Genomic DNA, 22,950 nt, shown 5'->3' on the forward strand with positions numbered 1-22,950 from the left:
AACCTATTTGTTGAATTTTTTTGGTTAATAATTTTATATCTATTAATTGTATCTGTGTTTCTGGACCATGGTTATGTCTAAAAAGAGAAGTGTGAATATTTTTTTCTCATACTTCAGCCAGTAATAAAAATAAACTATATATTATAATGCAAAGTGTTTACTTTCTCAGGCACATATTGCAATTCTGCAAGTGCTTGCTTTGTTGCTTCTGATGGCAAAAATCTGAGACTCTACCAAGCTGTGGTAGATGCAAGGAAATTATTGGATGAACTGTCAGATCCAGAATCTTCAGTAAGTATTTCCTAATCTTTATTAATATATCTAAACTAATAAGGAATTCTCTTTTAATTTGTCTAGGACTTTTATTTGTTAGTTGGTGTTTAGGGAGTGAGCATCTGTTCTGGGCTCTGTGTGACTAGTTTGTTTTTTCTTAATTTGTGTTCCAGTTTACATGAATCAAAATTACAGTCGGTTGACGCTTTCACTGCTGTGGCCCAGGTTCAATCCCTGGTTGAGGAACTAAGATCCCACAAGCCACACAGCGCGGCCAAAAAAAAAAAAAAATTACAGTCTGTACATCACATCACACATCAATACGTTTTACATTTAAAGAAATAAATATGATTTTTTTTCTAAAATGTGATTTTTTTCTTGACATTTTTCACTCTTTAGTTTGGTTCTGTTAATCTTTTTTTTGCTCAGGAAAGGTTTTAAGGCAGCTCTACCAACCTCTATGTTTAGGTTGGAAAATTTGAACTTTTCTGAGCTTGATTCACTATTTTAAAAGTCCTCTGGTTAGAATATGTTATCAGTGGGTGGCAGTGTCTCATTCTGGTAGTTATCTATTTGAACTGGAAGTCATGCATATTAGTCAGTATTCAGATTTGAATGGTGAACTTTCCATTTACCTATAAAAACGTGCCTTTTAATAAAATAACTTCTAATAAAAAATGTTTCCAATATTGAAAATCAAAGACTGTTTTTGTTTTGTTTAATTTTTATTTTTATTTATTTATTTATTTACTTATGGCTGCATTGGGTCTTCATTGCTGCGCATGGGCTTTCTCTAGTTGCGGCAAGCGGGGGCTACTCTTTGTTGCGGTGCACAGGCTTCTCATTGCGGTGGCTTCTCTTGTTGCGGAGCATGGGCTCTAGGCGCACAGGCTTCAGTAGTTGTGGCTCGTGGGCTCTAGAGCGCAGGCTCAGTAGTTGTGGCGCACGGACGTAGTTGCTCCGCGGCATGTGGGATCTTCCCGGACTAGGGCTCAAACCTGTGTCCCCTGCATTGGCAGGCGGATTCTTAACCACTGCGCCACCAGGGAAGTCCCTCAAAGACTGTTTTTGAATGTCTGCCATGTACCCCTAGACGTGTAGAGAATACAGTGTCTGCCTTTAAGGGAATTTAAATTTAGCAGAGGAGAGAAATTATTATAAAAGGTTAAATAACGGTTTAAGACAGAAGCAGAGGTGTCTGAAGTTGGTATGTAATTAACTGCCAAACACTATTTCATAATTCAGGGGCAAGAGAGATCAGAGTAGGGTAGGCATAGAAGTTTTTATTAAGGACAGTATATGAGTTCATTTTTGATAAGATTCAGAAAGACAAATCCTTGGTCTTTGCTGAGTGATAGAATAGCCTGAGTGGATACAGGAAAGTACGTGTATAAATAAGGCTTGTTCCAGAAACAGTGGTAATTGGACTGGAGCCACAAGTTCGGCATAGAGAAAGTCTAGAAAAGTAGCATCTTTAAAATTATCGAGTTGGAAGATTTAAAGGTCCCCTAGTCTAACCAGCCATCTGATACTTTGTCTCTACCACATTCCTGCCAATTTGTCATCTGGCCTCCAAGGAGGGAAGCTCAACTCTAAACGTAGCTCATTCTGTCTTTGAATTACCATCACTATTATATTGAAATTAAACTTGTAATCCTTAAATTCTACTTGTTAGCTTTAGTTCCATTTAGAATAAGTCTAAGATTTCTTACATGTGAGAGCACCTCATGAGGGGCACCTGTCTTGGAACCCCCCAATTTTTTTCCTCAGGCCAAACCTGCTGTTCCTCTGCCTATAAATTTATCTGTTTTATATGTGACCCTGGTTACTCTTCTGAGCAGCTTTCAGATTGTCTATACACCGGGCATCGTAGGATCACTAGAATATAGCAGTATTGTGGCGTCTCTCAGTAGATACTATTATGTTTGGGCAGGCACGCCACATTTTTTGTATGTAATTCATATTGAGCTGACTTTCAATTAAATATCACAGAGTCTTTTTTTTTTTTTGCTAGTAAGCCATTCTGTATTTGTGCATTTGAATTTGGGACCCAAATATAGACTTATTTCCCTATTACATTTCACCTTGCTAGGCTCAGCTTAACAGTACATCCTTTCAGTATCCTTTTGAATCCAGATTCTGTTACTTGCGTTACTGCTTTGACTTATGACTTATATCACCGGCCTATTTGATGAATGTTGTTCTACATCTTCATCTAAGTCAATTACAGAAATGTTAAACAGTACTGGACTGAAGAAAGAACCTAGCAGTATACATTTGAAATCTTTCTCCATTTTTTATTGTCTAGAATATTTCTCTAGCTTATCCCAAGGATTTGCATGAGGCAGTTTGTGGTGTACTTCACTGAAGTAAAATACACCCTGTCTGCCATATCTTTTGCAGTCAAAAAAGGAAGTCAGATTTGTAGGAGATGATTGTTTTAATGTATAGTAGGTTGAATGTGTGTATCCTAATGTCTCTTGATGACTAAAACGTTGTACTAGGTAGACATCAGGCTCTTTATTCTGACTTACAGAAGTATGTTGTTTTCCTTTTTGAAAATTGGAACCTTTGCCTATTTTTAGTCTTTTGGCTGTGGCAATCCCCATGACTTCTCAGAGAGAACATCCTCTGTGGTTCATTGTTCTCATTGGCAAAATTTCTCAATAACCTGGGCATTACTTTTTCCAGGAAAGTATAAATTCATTTAGAGCAGTTGGATACATTCTTGGAATTTTAAAATTTATCTTGGTCTTCTGCTCCAATGTACTTACCAATGTACTTTTTTCTTAAACCCTTCATTTTCATTATTTTTTTTTAAAGTTAAGAAGTAATACTTATTCATTGTAGAAAATTTTTGGTCCTTTCTACTTTTGCAAGCTAAATTCTTGAAATAGAAGACCAGAGACAAAGTAGGAATTAGGAGTTCTTTTTTCTCCTGATCTTTATTAACATTAAACCATCAGCCTCTGTTAATAAGCCTATCTTTCTCTTTCTCTTTGTACTCTGAAAACAATAATTAATTCAGTGACTTAATTTTTCAAACAAATCTTTAATTTTAGAATAGTTTTAGGTTTACAGAAAAGTTGGAGATATAGTGCAGAGTTCCCATATACCCCTATTGTTAACATCTTATATTACCAGAATACATTTGTCACAACTAAGAAACCGTTATTAGTGTGATATGATTAATTAAACCCCAGACTTTATTAAGACTTAACTGATTTTTTCCCACAAATGTCCTTTTCCACTAAGGTTGAGGTTCCAGGACCTCATCCACAAAGCCACATTACATTTAGTCGTCATGTCTCCTCAGTCTTCTCTGATCTGGGACAGTTTCTAAGTTTTCTTCATCTTCATCAGCTTTTTCTCATGACCTTGACAGTTTTGAGCAGTACCGGTGAGATATTTTATAGTATTTTCCCTCGACTTGGGTTTGTCTGCTATTTTTCTCATGGTTAGACTGGAGTTATGAGATTTGGGGAAAAATACCTCAGGTGTGTGAAGTACGCTTCTTGTGTTACATGAGGGGCACATGCTAACGATATGGTTATTAGCATCTTCCCTCTTTTTTTCTTTTCAGCTGCAAGTTTGTTAATTTATTGATGTTTTTAAAGAACCAGCTATTTGTTTCATTGAACTCTTTGGTTTTGTTTTAATTTTCATTAGTATCTGCCCTATCTTTATTATTTTCTTCCTTACGCTTGATTTTTTTTGGTTTTCATTTACTAGGTTTCTTGAGATAGGAGCTTAGGTTCTGGTGGTTTTTTTTTTGGCCAAGCCGTGCAGCATGTGGGATCTTAGTTCCTGGACCAGGGATCAAACCCGTGACCCCTGTGGTGGAAGTGTGGACTCTTAACCACTGGACTGCCAGAGAAGTCCTAGGAGCTTAGATTCTTTTTTTTTTTTCCTTTTCTTTTTTTCCTTTTTTTTTCTTTATTTTATATAGCAGGTGGAGCTTAGATTCTTGATTTGAAACTGTTCTTATTTTCTTTTTTTTTTTTTTTTTTTAGGAAAGAATTACTCTTTAAGGCTTTCTTTATACCTATTAACATCAATTTTTTTTTTTTTTTTTTTTTTTAAATTTTTATTTATTTCTTTATTTATGGCTGTGTTGGGTCTTCGTTTCTGTGCGAGGGCTTCCTCTAGTTGTGGAGAGCGGGGGCCACTCTTCATCGCGGTGCGCGGGCCTCTCACTGTCGCGGCCTCTCTTGTTGCGGAGCACAGGCTCCAGTCGCGCAGGCTCAGTAGTTGTGGCTCACGGGCCTAGTTGCTCCGCGGCATGTGGGATCTTCCCAGACCAGGGCTCGAACCCGTGTCCCCTGCATTGGCAGGCAGATTCTCAACCACTGCGCCACCAGGGAAGCCCAACATCAATTTTTTATAAATGTATTTTCAAAAACATTTTTAAACGTGTGCACAGTTTCAAAATTCAAACAGCATGTACTGTACTGTTATTAAATTAAAACTCTGTATCACCTCCCACACTTCATTGGAAACCCCTTTAAACCTTTTGTTTTTAATTCTTTTGATAAGTTACCACCATAATTCTAAATGATGTGCTTAGATTTCAGTTTCTTAATTTACCAGCAGTGGAAATCAAGTCATTTCCATCTTCTTTGATAGACAGGGAATTCAGCTCACATTCCACTTGTCTCTCTCTCTCCACTGAGTTTTGCTAGCTGTATTAGTGTGTGTGGTTTTTCTATTAGCTGCCTTTATACTTTTAAGTGATGTATACATAATCCTGTATTTTCATTCTGTCTTCTTTACACAGTATCTCTTTTATCATCCCAAAGTAAAACGAGGAAAGTTGCACCCCTGCACTCACCCTTCCCTCCTCCTGCTCTCAACTTGACTTCTGCCAACTGGAGCGTTACCTTTACAATGTCTTTTATGACATGCACGTTCTATTCTATAACTAAAATTAGGTCTTATGTTTTGATTATAAAAATTGAAACTAGTAACCATCTAATTATAATTATGTAAATGTGATCATTTCAACTATTTGTCACTGATTTGTCACAGATTCTCTCAAAGGAGAAAGTCCAAAGGGTTAAAGTCAAATGACCTCTCTTATATTCCATCAAGTGATCAGGCCACAGTTTTGCTCGTCTTGTATTTGAATCAAAACTTTCTTCTCTAATTTTTCAGTTGTTTTCTTGGCATTTCTAATTTCTTGGGCTTCTTTTTTCTTGTTGAGAGGAAAAAAAGAAACCTAAGTCTTCTTCCCCACTGGGCTAAGAGCTTCCAGCTTCTTAATTGTCCTGCCTGTTAAATCTTCCTCTTTCTGTTCTTGGAGGAATTCCTTTTAGGGTCTTTTGATCTGGTGTTTTAATTTGAGCTGTGTTTTTCGGGATGCTGCAGACATGTCATCCTCTCCGTTTCACACCTAGAATTCCACCACTGTTTCCTGGACCGTGAGCTGCTTCTCTCTCTCCTGTACTGTCGATAGAGTACCTCCTCAAATATTGTAAATTTTTTAAAAAGAAAGGTTGCCTGGTAGATAAGGATTCTGAAATCATTCTGAATCCAACATGGCTGGAAAAGTGTTTATTTTACCTTCATATTTATTTCTTAAAATATTTATTTATTTATTTGGCTGCCCCGGGTCTTCTTTGCGGCATACAGGCTCTTAGTTGCAGCATGTGGGATCTAGTTCCCTGAGCAGGGATCGAACCTGGGCTCCCTGCATTGGGAGTGCAGAGTCTTAACCGCTGGACCACGAGGGAAGTCCCTTTCCCTCATATTTAATTGATAAGTTTGGCTGGATATTAAATTATAGATTTAAGATCTTTTTTTTCCCCTCAGAAATTTAGAGACCATTATTTCTGTCCTCCAGTGTTTTGATAAGAAGTCTTATACCTATAATACTCTTATTCTTTTATTAGTAACCCCTCCCTCTCTCTCTCTTTCTCTTGATGCGTCTAGAACAGCAGTGTACAATAGAAATATAATGTGAGCCATACATGTAACTTAAAAGTTTTCTAGCAAGCATTTAAAAGTGAAAAGAAAATGGTGAAATTAATTTTATAGCATATTTTCATTAATCCAATATATCCAAAATAGAATTTCAACATGTAGTGAATATTTTACATTATTATTTTTTTAAACATCTTTATTGGAGTATAATTGCTTTACAATGGTGTGTTAGTTTCTGCTTTATAACAAAGTGAATCAGCTATACATATACATATATCCCCATATCTCCTCCCTCTTGCGGCTCCCTGCCACCCTCCCTATCCCACCCCTCTAGGTGGACACAAAGCACCGAGCTGATCTCCCTGTGCTATGCGGCTTCTTCCCACTAGCTATCTATTTTACATTTGGTAGTGTATATATGTACATGACACTCTATTGCTTCGTCCTAGCTTACCATTCCACCTAGCCATGTCCTCAAATCTATTCTCTACGTCTGTGTCTTTATTCCTGTCCTGTCCCTAGGTTCATTAGAACCATTTTTTTTTGTTTTTAGATTCCATATCTTTGTATTAGCATATGGTATTTGTTTTTCTCTTTCTGACTTACTTCATTCTGTATGACAGACTCTAGATCCATCCACTCACTACAAATACCTCAATTTCATTTCTTTTTATGGCTGAGTAATATTCCATTGTATATATGTGCCACATCTTCTTTATCCATTCATCTGTCGATGGACACTTAGGTTACTTCCATGTCCTGGCTATTGTAAATAGAGCTGCAAGGAACATTGTGGTACCTGACTCTTTTTGAAGTCTGGTTTTCTCAGGGTATATGCCCAGTAGTGGGATTGCTGGGTCGTATGGTAGTTCTATTTTTAGTTTTTAAAGGAACCTCCATACTGTTCTCCATAGTGGCTGTATCAATTTACATTGCCACCAACAGTGCAAGAGAGTTCCCTTTTCTCCACACCCTGTCCAGCATTTATTGTTTGTAGATTTTTGATGATGGCCATTCTGATCCGTGTGAGGTGATACCTCATTGTAGTTTTCATTTGCATTTCTCTAATGATTAGTGATGTCTTATCCATATTTAGAAGTAGACTTGGGAACTTAAAAAAAAAAGATAAGTCACAATGTTGCCCTGCAAAAAGAAGTTTTAGTAAGCTGAAGTTAAATTAAAACTATTTAAAGAACTACCATACCACCCAGCAATCCCACTACTGGGCATATACCCTGAGAAAACCATAATTCAAAAAGTCATGTAGTCTTTGGGGTGGGCTCGGCAGCGCAGGCAGGGCTACGGGGAGCGGTCGGCAGTCTGAGGCGGTGGCGGCCATAAGGAGGCCGCGGCGCCATGGCGGGCGGTAGACGCGATCAGGCCGGCGAGGCGAGAGGCGGTGGCGTTCATCCGGTTCGCAGCAACCTTCTGCAGGGGCCGGGGGTGGGGAGGACCGGGGCGGGGGTCATCCCGGGCAGCGCGGAGCGGCGGGGCGGGGCTCGCAGGCCGTCAGGGTGCAGAAGGCCTGGGCCGCTGCGAGGAGCTGCTGAAGGCCGCTGGGCCCCGCCGCCGGGCCGCTCGACGACCAAGCTCCTGCGGGGCCCCGCCTGAGGAGGACGCGGCCGCGGCGGCTGCGAGGCCACGGGAGGTCGCGGAGGATGGAGGAGCGGAAGGAGGAGGGCGAGGCCGAGATCCAGGAGCACGCCCGAGCATTGGTTCTTCAAGTGGGAGCGGCAGTGCCTGGCCGAGGACGAGCAGGACGAGCAGCTGCCCCCCGAGCTGCAGGAGGAGGCGGCGGCCGCCGCGCAGCCCGAGCACAAGCAGCAGAAGCTGTGACACCTGTCCCAGACCTCGGCCACCGCCGTGGCCGTTCCCTTCCAAAAGGCAGCCACCGCCGTCACCAGCCTCTACAAAGAAAGCGTGGATACCCATCAGGGAAGTTGTGATATTGGACTTCAGATTGGCTATCAGCGACGCAATAAGGATGTGTTGGCTTGGGTTAAAAAGCTCAGAAGAACGATTCGTAAAGAAGATTTGATCAGCTTCCTGTGTGGAAAAGTTCCTCCACCACGAAACTCTAGAGCTCCCCCAAGACTGACTGTAGTGTCCCCTAACCGAGCTACTTCAACGGAAACTAGCTCATCTGTAGAGACTGATTTGCAACCCTTCCGGGAAGCCATAGCTCTGCATGGTAAAGCCGTTTAAACATGTTTCTTTGGGAAAATGGTTAAGAGTGTGCCTGTGGACCCAATTTCACATTTAGGTTTAGGTCCAGATATATTGTCTGTTTTTTGTCTGTTCTAGTTACTACTTGCTCTGGAAATGTTTAAATAGAATGTAAGCTAAGAACTTATATGGGCAATTTTGAGTGTTAGCCAGCCTATCCTAAAACATGTTTTTAGAAAGTTAGTTTGAGCTGATTGGTGTTACCATAACAGCATTTTTTGCAACATTGATTAGAATTTATTGCTTTACACGCTTATGTTGTACATGTTTCCTTACTCTTCTGAGTCAAAGAGGAAGTTCTTGTGTCTTAAGAATTTTATTGCATTTATACTTAGCTGGAGAGCCTAGTCAATGACAGGCAAGTAAGGCAGATAACTGTTGGGCTTGTTCTCATGGGAACTCCCTTTGATACCTTAGGTTATTGAGTGTGCCTGTAGAACGTGAGCGTTGATGACCCAAGAGGGAGTGGACAGATGTAAGAAAAATTAAATTGACTTTCCTTATGTCTGTTGTTCCTTAGGGCCTTGCTTTGATAGTCAGGACTGTTAGAGAACAGGTCCATCTCCCCAGGCCAGACCTGCCATAAAAAGGCATTTTGGCTGAGGGGTTTAAGTATTTTTGGAGAAGCCTGGGGTATATAGTCAGTAAGTTTGTTGTTGCTTGTTCTCTAATACAGGCTTCCAGATAGAACTGGGAGAGGTACTTATAGGACATTCAATACTGCTGTAAAAATAAAACAACAGAATAATAAGACTTGGTTGAAGCCAAGATGAAAACATGGATTGTGCAAGTGACTAAGCAGATAGAAGTAATTAGTGAGTTAGGTCATGAGTCCTGTTAAAAGTTCACATTTATGAGCCATAGTGTAGGTCATCTAAAATAAAGTAACCTGCTAATAAAAACTGGGATATATACAAAGGGCTTCTATATCATCAAAGCTTTAATGCTTACAGAGATTCTTGTTCTCTTTGGCAAACATTGATTCTTTACCTAAAACCGCATTCAGAACATGGAGTTGGAAAAAGTGTTGGTTTTTTTTTCCCTCTTGATTGTGAGATAGTTTACGATAAGTTAAAAACACAAAAACATTTTATTGCAAGAAAGTCCATGATGTATGGACGCAGTACTTAAGACTGCTTGCTGTTTCTAATATAGTGGAATAGTTGATGCCGTCAGAAAGTTTGAAACCCAGGCAAAATAGAGATTGATCTGTTCCTACTGAATCAGAGTTTCACATCTTTTACCATTAAGTTTGAAAAAAAATTACTAGACGTGTACATAGTTTGTCAGATTAATTTTAGTGCATGGTAGTATTTGATGGAGTTGTGTTTTCCTTAAGCATTTTGATTTCCTTGTTAAAGTGTCTTCTTTTCTGTATTATACTCTACTATAAAAGGTAGTTTTAAGAAACATAAATGCCACTCTTGTTATAAAATCTTAAAAAAAAAAAAAAAGAGTCATGCACCACAATGTTCATCGCAGCTGTATTTACAATAGCCAGGACATGGAAGCAACCTAAGTGTCCATCGAGAGATGAATGGATAAAGAAGATGTGGCACATATATACAATGGACTATTACTCAGCCATAAAAAGAAACGATATTGAGTTATTTGTAGTGAGGTGGATGGACCTAGAGTCCGTCATACAGAGTGAAGTAAGTCAGAAAGAGAAAAACAAATACCGTATGCTAACACATATATATGGAATCTAAAAAAAAAAAAAAAAAAAGGTTCTGAAAAACCTAGGGGCAGGACAGGAATAAAGATGCAGATGTAGAGAATGGACTTGAGGACACGGGGAGGGGGAAGGGTAAGCTGGGAGGAAGTGAGAGAGTGGCATGGACATATATACACTGCCAAATGTAAAATAGCTAGCTAGTGGGAAGCAGCTGCATAGCACAGGGAGAGCAGCTCGGTGCTTTGTGACCACCTAGAGGGGTGGGATAGGGAGGGTGGGAGGGAGACGCAAGAGGGAGGGGATATGGGATTATATGGATGCTTATAGCTGATTCACTTTGTTATACAGCAGAAACTAACGCACCATTGTAAAGCAATTATACTCCAATAAAAATGTTAATAAAAAAAAAAAACTAAGATTGTCACTTGGTCAAGAGACTGTCAAACAAGGAAGTTGTCTATATTGAAAACAAGATAATCGAAGTAGATGAAAAAAAAATGTTTGCTTTCTTAAAGCTAGAAAAGTAAAATTATAATTAATCTTATTTTTGGTAAAAATGAACTTAAATTTAAAATAATATTATGAGTTTTAATACACTTACTTTTCAATTTTTAAATATTTTTCAACCACTTTAATGTTCTGGAAAAAAAATAACCGTTAAAAAATAAAAACATGTCTGTGCAGTTTTACTTTTGCCTTAGGCTCCAGTATGGCTCATCAAGACACTGCTGGATCCTGTATTTAAGATTTTGCGGGACTTCCCTGGTGGTGTAGTGGTTAAGAATCTGCCTTCCAATGCAGGGGACACGGGTTCGACCCCTGGTTGGGGAACTAAGATCCCACATGCTGCAGGGCAAGTAAGCCCACGTGCCACAGCTACTGAGCCCGTGCGCTCTGGAGCTCGCCCACTGCAACTAGAGAGAAGCCAGCGCGAGCAGTGACGAGCCTGTATACCGCAACTAAGACCCGACGCAGCCAAATAAATAAACAAATATTAAAAAAAAAAAGATTTTGTTATTTTGTTCATTATGATTTTTTACATTAATTTTTATTTAAAAATATTGCATTAAGATATTATTTATCTTGATTATTGAGCTTTTGGTGCCCCCTTTAAATTGAGGGTGAAGTTGAGCAGGATCCTGTAGTGTTGAATAAGGCATTCGGTATGTCCATTGGTTATAGCGCTGGCAGAATAATTGTGGGCAGGGAAGGCACATCCTTAGCTGGAATAGGTATTCCTGTGAGGGGACCTCGGCCTCGGCTATATGTTGGAAGTAGCTGAGGAGCTTGTAAAATGCCTGATGATCAGATTGTACCCCAGACCAGTACGTCAATGTATGAAAGTGGGATCTAAACATCAGTGATTATTAAAGCTCCCCAGGTTGTTCAGTGTGCACCCAAGGCTGAGAACCATTGATCTGCAGCAGTACTTCTTAAACTTCAGGATGCACATGAATCATCTGGAGAGCTTGTTAAAATGCAGATGTATTAGCTTTGTGGTCTGAGAGTCTGCATTTATGAAAAGCTGTTGCTGCTGGTCTAGTGACCACACTTTAAGTAGCAAAGATTCATGGTGTGTTAGAGAAATTCCAGTGTTTTAATCTCACCAACTGTAGGCCACAGTTGAGTCCAGGTTTCAAGTGGACAAACCCAGCAGACTGTTGGCACCACTTCCAGGTGTCTGAGCTAACATTTTAAATCCTGAATCTTGGGTGAATATACCCATAACAAATTCAGCCCTACCCAAGCACATATTTTGTCCTCCTTTGTCTAATAACCCTATAATCTGTTCCCATTCATGCACTCTGGAATTCTGCTGATACAAATTGGAAAGATCCTATAACTCCGGTGTATATGCTGCTTTCCCATAGCCAACCTTGTACTTAGACTCCTAGGCTAAGCTGGGATCTTATTCCTCTTAGTGGCCTGAAGGTAGTAAATAGTGGAGGTGTTGCTGAGGAGAATGGGCATCTCAGTTTTTATGCTAGAGAAGGCTGCTTGGAAGGAGGGAGAAGGAAAACTGCTTTTTTCAGCAGAAAGGTTTTGGGGTTTTGGGATTCAAAGTTAGGCTTCCTTTTAGTTTACACATCCCCATCCCAAGACACAGAGTCCCACTTCTCAACCTTTGCCCTTATCTTCGATCTGGCAGGGTTGTACTTTTAAATGGCATTGCAGATCTGCAAACCATACACACAGGCATAGGGCTAGATCCTCAGCCAGATCTCTCATGGGGCATTAAGGTTGCTAAATGAAGACATGTTCAAAGAACTAGATGCCTTGAAGTTATATACTGTTTATGTAAACACTATAGATTTTTTTCCTTAGTTAATTTTTAAAATGAGAATGAGTAAAGAAAGTTGAAATATTTCTTTGAATGTATGAATTGCCATTTGTTAGTCAGTGAATATTTAGAAGGGCCTTTAATGTCCGAGATGCTGTGTCATATTGACAGTAGATTCATATGTTGTTGATCATTAACTTTTTTTTTTTTTCACAGAAACTTATTGGAGAAGTGTTTAATATTGTGAGCCAACAGTCTACTGCTCGACCTGGCTGCATTATTGAACTCAATGCAATAACCAACCAAGTAAAAACATGCTTGTGAATTGGTGATACTAACATACTTTGTCCCAGAGTGCTTAATATGCATAAGATACACAGTTGAACCTTGAACAACTTGGGGGTTAGGAACACTGACCCTTCTCACTATAGAAAATCCACGTATAACTTACAGTCAGCTTTCTGCATCCTCAGTTCTGCATCTGCATATACAGTTAACTGCAGACTGAGTAGTCCTGTAATAATTACTATTGAAAAAAATTCCCATGTAAGGGGACCTGTGCAGTTCAAGAGTCAACTATATTTCATTTCAGAATAGTTCTCTTGTTTGATACTAAATATAGCCAACTTCTCTTGATTTCCTTAGTGAAAATCTCCAATGATTTACGAATTCTTCGTCTCCAGTTGAATTGTATCTGTAGCCTTATTTCCTGTTTAAAGGTCATTTGATTCAGTCAGGGAAGCCATGAAGGAAAATACAGTACAGCTGCATAGAGGCTCGGTTTGTGGTTTTTCTTTTTATATTGTTACTCATTTCAACTCAGTAGATGGTGACATCAGCTTTAAGAGTGTTTGCTTTGTTAGGCTGAGTATTAGATATTTTTATGAGATCCATTAAAATGAAGATAGAAGTAGGATCAAAGTATGCATTTACTTTCTAAGTACAGGTCTTTTGTGTAGGCACTGTTCTTTCCTAGCCCCTACCTAGAAAAGAAGGAGAACCCTTCCCTCTACAGGGAGTTTGTAAATCCCATTACAGCCCTCATGTTTGTTTCTTCAGGATCATGTTTATGGACTGAAGGGGAGAGGAGTAATATATTCATTCCAAATATGAAAAAAGTTTACTTTGATGAGGAAGTTACCAACTATTTTCAAACAAGGGAATGAAGAAAGAGCCAACCATATTTAAAAACAAATATAGTATTATGTCATTATTTTTCCATGATGCCTTGCACATTCTGTTGGGGAAAATGTAATAATTTCCACCAATGTAGAGAAATTACCACATCAGCTCTTGACAACAGAAATGTGGCTGCCGGACTCAAATTACTAACGCCTCCTAGGAAACCCTTAACTTGTGATTTCCTTTTTTTCACTCCATAGGGATATGGGAGAAGAGTGTATTAGCTTCAACCCATAAATGTCTTAATTTTTAGTGAACTGCGAGTTAAATTCATTTCCCCAGTGTAGCCCCTTCTCTACTCTGTACCATGGGATATTATTACAGACCTCTTTCACCTAGCATTTTGCTTTTTACTTCATACTTATTGAAGATTTTTCCCTTTCCATTTGTGGCTATCTTTATCACAAGGGCTGGTAAACTGCAAGCACTGATAAATGGCTTAGGCTTATAAATCATTCTATGTTTGTTTCCAATGTGCTGTATGCTTTCTGTATCCATGAAAGCATCACCCTTCCCTTTTCTTTCATTTATTCTTCTTCCCTGGGGGAGGTGACCTTTTATGCTATGAATGTGAAGGGATTTTTTTATGTTTCTGTATGGAGAGACATAAAAATACCTTATAACTTTCATAAAAATTTTGTGGGTCAACCTAATGTCATAGTCATTTTATTTCCTTCTATCAATACTATGAAAGGAGGCTGATTTGCTTTATTCTCTAAGATTATAGCCCATCCATTCAGTGCCAAGATTATCATAGCTGCTTGCCTTCCTTGAAATCTGTGGGGCAGCCATCAAATTGTCTTGACCTACTTCCATAATAAGCTTTTGTTCGGATTTAGCCTTTCCTTGAATTTCAGTTCACTTTTGTGATTCTAAGTAGCTATTTGTGATTATCTTTACTCATCTCTGTGTGGTCCCAAACATGATTTTGTAGCATCAGCTGACTGTGATGTTTCATCTATTCTTTTAGAAATCTTAGTTACTTAAATGTAAATACATTTCTTCAGAGATGTGTCATTCCCACTGGCTGTTATAGGATCCTTCATAATTCCCACTAGACAGACTTATTGGAAGTACTTTGAGGACCTTTCTGGTTGTTTTTTTTTTTTTTTGGTTCTCAAGTAGAATTAGAAAAAGAACCTATGGTAGTGTGCTTAATATGGTCTGCATGGCCACCTCCAGCCAGTCATGAGACCTGATATTTTTGAACTCAGAGTGGCCTAGATTACTTAACTGTTTTTTTTTTTTTTTGAGGTGCAAACCTGTTGATTTGTTTTTACTAGAGTTTCACAGTTCTGCTATTGACTATAGCATCTTTGAAAGTAATTTATCTAATGATGTTTTTCTCTTGCTTTTTCCATTCTAATTAGTCATTCTATAAAGAATAGAAATTGTTAGAGAGATTTTTTTCTTCTATTTTATATTAGGGTTCTTGGGGAGGTAGTGGGTGGAAGATACAGAATTTCAAAGATAAAACTTTACTTTTTTCATATTTGTAGTGTGGCTCAAATACACAGTTGCTTCATGTGTTTCAAGAAGACTTCATTAGAGGATATAAACCGCATAAGGAAGATATGGAGAAAAAGGAAACAGAAATATTTTTTCAACCATCACAAGGTACTTTTAAAAAATAGTCTTGAATTCTATACCTTAATCTTAGAAAACCTCCAAACTTTCATTGAGTGTGGATCTTTATATCAAAAGTCATCACTCATGATTTTTGGCAAATACACCAGTTCTATCAGAAATGCTTTTTTGTAGGTGAAGAACACATGAGGGTAAAAATTATATTTTGAAAGACAGGTTCTCTGGTGACATAGCCTTTTGCCAAGAAATGTTATTTATGAAACCTAGTTTTATTGTTTAAAAACTTAACTTTAGTTGTTCAACTCCACAATTAAATTATTTTGATTGGTAGTAAGTATCCCTCTGGTATCTTAAGGAAGCCAATTAATATAAGTTTACTAAAGATTATTGATAAATATAGGAGGAAGATATTATGTTGTATGGTATACCAGGAAGCTTAGGTACGCTTAGGTATTATGTTGTATGGTATACCAGGAATTAAAGGTACCATCTCATAGTTTTCCTCTCTGAAGGGTTGTATTTCTTTCTTCTTCTTGTGAAAGAAAGTAGTTCTCCTAAGACCTTTCAAGAACAAACCGTATGATATTTAAACTTTATTATTTAGCTTAAAATATTCCTTTTAGAAGTTATACTTTGTAATTATAAAACTTTCATGTTCTATTTGAAAATGAAATTTGAAAATAGAACATACTGAGTAGAATACTTTCTGTTTGAAGGTAGGAAAGACATGTCCTACTTTAAGAATTCATTTTCTGTGATTAATAGTTTTTAGTTTACAAAGGGTTTCCAGATACTTTATCTCATTTGGTTACAGATTGTAAGTATCTAGAAGGACATATCTAATTTTCTTAGTATAGCTTTTATCACAGAATTATGTATAGTCATTTAAGGAAGGTATTTCTACTGAATTTGTACCGTTAATTTCGTTTTCTTTAGTGGAAAATCACAATGAGTTCTGTCTTCTGTGAGGCTTAGCTCAAACATCTTTTAACCCCTCAGACTAATAATTTTTTCCCTTTCATGCATCTTTCTTCATAGATCAGAACTTTTCTTCTTTCTAAGTTATTCAGTTGTCACGTTCAGTTTTATTTCACTGTCACTATAGCATAACAGTACTGTATAGATTTAAAATGTGCTTTTCCATAGTATTTCACCTTTACTTGGGTTAAACTTTTTTATATGCTTTCCTGCAAATCTAACTATCAATTATCATGCTACTTCTGACAGGGAATACATGCCAACCTACTAGAAAACAATGCTTATATAAGGTTGGTATTTTTTAAATAATATTTTTAATTGGAAGACCTGCATTTAAAAATATTATTTTATTTCCCTCTTTTGAGATATATATATATATATATATATATTTTTTTTTTTTTTTGGCTTGTGGGATCTTAGTTCCCCAACCAGGGATCGAACCTGGGCCCATGGCAGTGAAAGCACCAAGTCCTAACCACTGGACCGCCAGGGAATTCCCTTGATATTTCTTCTTCTTTTTTTTTTTTCTTCTTGTTGGGGTATAGTTGCTTTACAATGTTGTGTTAGTTTCTGCTGTACAGCGAAGTGAATCAGCTATATGTATACATATATCCCCTCTTTTTTGGATTTCCTTCCCATTTAGGTCACCACAGAGCACTGAGTAGAGTTCCTTAGGCTATATAGCAGGTTCTCATTTAGTTATCTATTTTATACATATTAGTGTATATATGTCAATCCCAGATATTTCTTTATGTCACTCTGAAATCAGGCCGAAAGATTTCCTGATGCTTTTCTTGGTTTTCCTTTAGTTTTTGTACAAAGTTTCTCTTGATTTTATAGCTGTTTTCTTAAGGGACTTGAAATGTGTATTTCTCCTCTTCCCTGACCCTGCTGTATTTTGTATTTTCTAAGTTTTAGTTAAAAATTAATTACTCTTTTAATTAAGAAAAATGCCAGTTACAGACAAAAGTAGAGTGCGTAGTTAAAGGAACCTTCCTATGCCCATAACTTAGATTGATGATTTTAAGATTTTGTCACCTGCTTTATTTACCCTATTTTCTTTTCTTTTCCTTTTTTCCTGAAATATTTTAAAGCAAACTCAGCCATCATGTTGTTTCGCTCCTGTGTACTTTATGCATTTCTAAAAATGACTTTCTTACATGTGTGCTGTTATCACATTGATAAAATAACAAAATTTCTCAGAATTCTGTAATAACTAGTCCATATTTACTTCATTTAATTGTCTCAAAAAAATGTCAGGGTTATTTGTTCTTAATTTGTTTGGATCCATATCCATATAGAGTCCACACACTGTGTTTCATTTTTTAAGAGTCTTTTAAGCTAAAGTAATCCCCCTTTATACTCTTATCATGCCACAGACTTGTTTTAGAGAAAGTTATTTTATAGGAATTTCTCTGACCAGTTACTTCATTTAAAATTTTTCCTGTAAAGTGCAAATTACCTCTGTAGACTTGATTTGATCCAGGTTCAACTTCCTAGGTGTTGCTTTGTTCATCATAGAAGGTCATAAGAAAGAACATAATGTTAGGATGTCTCGTTTTTAGTGATGCTAAGATTCAGAAAATTCACCTGGTGGCACCAGTGTAAAACTTGCCAGCAATCTATTATCCCATGGTTTCTTCCATTGATATTGTTGCTTTCCAATCAATTATTTCATTAAGGATTGCACAAGTGTGATTTTCTAGTTTTATCAGTTCTCATTTATTTATTAGCTGGAAAGCATTTGTAAGGAAAAGCTTTCCCTTACCAATGGCAGCTTTTTGGCTATTTTGAAATAGAGTTATTTTTAGGAAAGCGAGCGTAAGTGCTTAGTTCTTTCCCTTTAATTGATGATTTTGCTTAGTTCTTTCCCTTTAATTGATGATTTCAAAGGAGTTTGTGCCCAGGTTGCTGCCAGTCGTTACGGATGAATTTATTGTTGTTGTTGTCTTTCTTTTTATTTTGTGAATCATTATGAACCCATTTTAGAAAAACTACTGAAGAATAATACACATACAAAGATATACTCATATCACTCATGAATTTTTATGTACTTAGCATATTTCAGTCAGTTTGCAGTCATAATTCTAATGCTTGCATTGTCCTGTATTAGGCTAGTGAAGACCCTTTCAAGTTGGTCCTGAGTCCTTTTGACACAACCTCATTATTTTTGATAGTTTGCTTTCTTTCAGGCACAGCAAGATATGCCAGGCTTATCTTGTAGATAGCCTTTGCAAGAATGGAGTCATCCCTCCAAACTGTTCCTTTCAATGGAGCATGGTATTTAGAGGCCACAATTTGAGTTTTAGCCGTGCTCATTGCCAATATGGGTTTTCATTTTTTTTCTCTTTTTTCTCCTTCCTTCCTTCCTTCCTTCCCTCCTCCCTCCCTCCATCCCTCCCTTCCTTCCTTCCTTTTTTATCAAATGAAAGAGTCTTTAAATTCTATACTGCTTCACAATTTTCAAAAGTTTCACACCCATAATTTCATATAATGTATAGGTTTTCATTTTTAAAGAAAGTTTTTGTTGTCCTTTGTAGATCTCGTTTTCATATATGAAAAATGCAGTTGTCAATAGGGAAAATTATGTTCACAAATAATGTCTTTTCATAAAAAATGCATAAAATTTCTAAAAAGTCTCTCCTGTACCACCATCATTGACCCTCCACCCATGACTATTAATTTTTTAAAAAAATGCTATTTTACATATAGAAAAAGCAGGATACCTGTTTACTTCATTCTTTCCGTTTAATTGCCAATTTTCCAATTAAGGAGTTAGTGCCCCAGTTACTTCAGGGGGCATCCAGTGAGGCTGACTTGCTCCTGTTCTTTTTCTCCCTCTCTTGCTCTTGCATTCTCTCTCTGTGTCTTTCTCTTCCTTTCTCTCTTCCTTTCTGTTCGTCCTTCTGGTCCTCTTGTCCTTCCTTTCCTTTTTTTCTTATGTGCCCTCTCTCTTTTGGTATTCTTATGAACTCAGTGTGTTTTAATAAATTGTATTCATTTTTATTCTTTGATGCTCAAATTGTCTCATTTTTGACCAGTAGGTATCCCTTCATGTTGACTTTTGTACTTTTGTTGTAGCCCTGTTAGTCTTAGATAGCCACCTAACTTTTAGCATAAAAGTTATATAAAACTGCTTCTAGGGGCTTCCCTGGTGGCGCAGTGGTTGAGAGTCTGCCTGCTAATGCAGGGGGCATGGGTTCGAGCCCTGGTCTGGGAAGATCCCACATGCCGCGGAGCAGCTAGGCCCGTGAGCCACAACTACTGAGCCTGCGTGTCTGGAGCTTGTGCTCCGCAACAAGAGAGGCCACGATAGTGAGAGGCCCGCGCACCGCGATGACGAGTGGCCCCCGCTTGCCACAACTGGAGAGAGCCCTCGCACAGAAACAAAGACCCAACACAGCCAAAAATAAATAAATAAAAATAAATTAGTTTAGTCTCATAGTCACAAAAAAAAAAAAACTGCTTCTATACTTCTATTCTTCCCTTTCCTCCCAACTTCTATACATATCAAGAGATTTTGTTTAAAATGCCTTTCTCTTAACCCTATAGAAACATGTTAACTTAAATATTCTTTTCCTTTAACAATAGGATACCGACCACCACCATTTTCAGAAAAGTTCTTTCTAGTAGTAATTGAAAAAGACAGCAATAATTGCTCTATTCTCCATATGTGGCACCTTCATCTTAAATCTGTACAGGCATGTTTAGGTAAGTAATTATATTACAGTTTTATGTAGAGATGATATGAAATAAATTCATTTTACTGGATATGCTTTAGGTTGGTTAATTCTTTAAAATGAAGATCCAGTGAACTGTAAATTGAGTTGCTGAATTGAAGTATGTATAAGCCAAACTTTTAATTACAAGGCCATAAATCATTAATGAAACAGGTTAATCTAAAAACAAACCAGTCAACGGGCACATTAGACGTATTGAAAAAAAAAGTTTGATTGATTTATTTTTTAATTAATATTTATTAAATGCCTATTATGACTCTGTTCTAGATACCATGTCTCTATAAATCAGTTTTGCGCATAGAATTAATGTTGTATTTTTTTGTTGGTGAATACACACTGCCATCTGATACCATACACATTAGCTTTAGCATCACTAAAAGAAGATTTGCTATTTAGAAAAATGTGATTGAGCATCTGACGTTCAAAAGGGGAACTGGTTTTGTAGAATATTAGGAAATGCAGCAGTGATTAAAAAAATTATTTCAGCCATGCTTTTGCTATACATATTTATATTGATGTCTTAGCAAATTAGAAGATCTGTAATATGAAGTACAGAAATTGATTATGAATCTTTCTTTTTAAAACAAACTTACTTTTTGAGAGATACTTGTTTAAATGAAGAAATGCATAGTTAGCCATATCAAACTGAATCTACTTTAAACTGATTAACCCAAGATATTTGAGAGTTTTGAAAATATTTTATTATTTCTGATGGTTATATAATTTTAATGATTTTATACATGCTAAACATTTAATACAGAGAAATAATAATGTATATGTCTTTTGTTCTCTTTGTAATCCACATTATCACAAAACTGTGTAAATAGCAGTTCTAACTGGGCCATGAACTGGGACTGGAAAAGCCAAATGATTCAATAGAACCTTTACCTGTGCCTAGTTGAGGCTAATCTTCTTGTGGTAGGAGGAATCCAAAAAAATTTTCAAAGCCTTTGGAGTTAATTCTTGGCGTTACATGTTGTTCCACAGGAATGCAAGAGTAGAGGGATCTATTGATAAAAGCTTGTCAGGAAGAGAATTTTATTTTTATTTTTTTTAATTGAGGTAACATTGGTTTATAAAATCATATAAGTTTCATGTGTATAGCATTCTAATTTGACTTCTGTATACACTACAGTGTGCTCACCACCAAAAGTAGAGTTTCCATCTGTCACCATAGAGTTGACTCCCTTTACCCATTTTGCCCTTCCCCACCCCCTTTCCCCTCTGGTAACCACCAATCTGTTCTCTGTATCTATGTGTTAGTCTTTGTTTTGTTTTGTTTGTTCACTTACTACTTTTAAAAACGATTCCACATATGAGTGAAACCATGCAGTATTTGTCTTTCTCCATCTGACTTATTTCACTTAGCATAATACCCTCCGGGAAGAGAATTCTTAACCCACCGGAGAATATAGTATTTTCTAGAGTTGGGCACAGAGCCAGGAATGGTTCTCAAGAGCTTAATAGAGGTAGTAACAGATCCTTGTGGTAGGATAGGAATCACGTGATGCCTTCTGTCCCCCTGCTTATGGAGGAAGTATCCCACTGCTGTTCCCCTCAGGTCAGGGCTAGTGTAGAGTTGCCTTGCTTACTCTGTTTGTGACAGCAGTAAAAGGTCACAAACAGTAAGATTACAATAGAAGCAAACAAATCATATGCTATCTTTAGCTTTGACATAAAGCATCTATATTTTGGTTCTAAAATGTGCAGCAGATTTAACATGGTGTACATTGCCATTAAAGCTGATATGTGAATTTAGCAGTGTGTTGAAAATCCTGGCAAAGGGTGAAGTGATAGACTTACATTTAGGTGGGGAAGGAACATTTGGAGTACCTTCTAGGTACCAGGCACTGATATAGTAACTTTATATATGTGAGATAGATGTTACCCTCAGTTTACTAATGGAATAATATTAAGTAACTTGACCAAATGACACATCTAGTTTGTCACAGACTAAGTTTCAAAATTAGGTCTTCTGGCTTTAAAGCCTCTCTTTTGCTTTTTTCCCCTGCTCTTATTTTCTTTCTTTGCATGAGATATATACATTAGAAAATTGCCTGGTTTGTAGAAAGAGAAATGATTCAATTCAGCCTTATTTTGCAGGTGAGAAAATAGCTAGAGATGATGAAGTACCTTGCTTAAGGCAACATATCTAGTTAGTTTTAGAGTAGGAGTAGTATTTCTGTCTTCTGACTACTGATTCAAGTTTGTCATCTTATTCTATTTTACAAAAAATGTTTTCACATTTCTTATTTAGTGGTCTGCCATTATAAAAGAGGTCGACATATTTAAAATCCACCAGAAGCAAAAGGGGATTGATTATTATCTCTCCGTATTCTGGTGCTACTCGGGATGTACAAAGCTAATAAGACCTCATCCTTGCCCTTGATGAATTCATAGTCTAATGGGGGGAGAGAGATGGACATACAAATAAAAATGTGATGCAAAGTATCTCTTACATGTAGCAGAAGCACAGATAACTAAATCTGCTTAGAGATTTACACTCCACCTGAATGTGAAAGCTGGAAACTTTTTGGACAGAGATCAAGGTCAATATGCTTACAAAGCCATTCAACTAATACTATCTTAAATTTGTTAGGAACTTTTATATGTTCTTGAGATCTTGTTTATTATCTTGTTTCAGCACTTGATAGTTAGTAGGCTGGTATTTTAGTGTCTTCTTTACCGCTAGCTAATTTTATGACCTAAGGAAAATCATTACGCTTTCCAAGTTTAAATTTCTTCATCTATTAAGTGAGGCAGTAACTTGTTATTTCTCAAAGTTTGATTTATGACCCATCTGTTTCAGAAACACCTTGGCTGCTTATTAATGCAGATTTATGGGATCTACCCCAAAACAACTGAGTCAGTGTTTCTGTGGTTAGGCCTGAGAACCTTCATGTTAAAAGTTCCTCAAGCTTTTGATGTGTTTTAAAGGTTGAGAACACTGGGCTAGAGAACTTGTTTTTTTTCTAGATCGTACATGTTGTGATTCTTCACTGACAATATCCCTGTGATATAATTGGTGATGCTAAGAAAGAGTAAAATAGTTAAAAAAAAAATTCTATCAAGGTAACTGAGCA

The 22,950-nt window shown here is 37.3% G+C and overlaps 1 protein-coding gene and 1 pseudogene across 2 annotated transcripts in view; both read left to right on the forward strand.

The window, feature by feature from the left end:
• Nucleotides 1–22,950, forward strand: part of DMXL2 (Dmx like 2) — a 151,295-nt gene that overhangs the window by 68,016 nt on the left and 60,329 nt on the right. For both annotated transcript variants that reach the window (XM_059913301.1, XM_059913302.1), the window contains exons 13-16: nucleotides 170–291; nucleotides 12,597–12,686; nucleotides 15,062–15,179; nucleotides 19,719–19,838. In XM_059913301.1, the coding sequence (XP_059769284.1) occupies nucleotides 170–291; nucleotides 12,597–12,686; nucleotides 15,062–15,179; nucleotides 19,719–19,838 (450 nt within the window). The remainder of the gene's footprint in view (nucleotides 1–169; nucleotides 292–12,596; nucleotides 12,687–15,061; nucleotides 15,180–19,718; nucleotides 19,839–22,950) is intronic.
• Nucleotides 7,800–8,400, forward strand: LOC132359386 (HUWE1-associated protein modifying stress responses 1-like; annotated as a pseudogene).

The sequence above is a fragment of the Balaenoptera ricei genome, chromosome 2 (assembly GCF_028023285.1).
Source record: "Balaenoptera ricei isolate mBalRic1 chromosome 2, mBalRic1.hap2, whole genome shotgun sequence".
Lineage (NCBI taxonomy): Eukaryota > Metazoa > Chordata > Mammalia > Artiodactyla > Balaenopteridae > Balaenoptera > Balaenoptera ricei.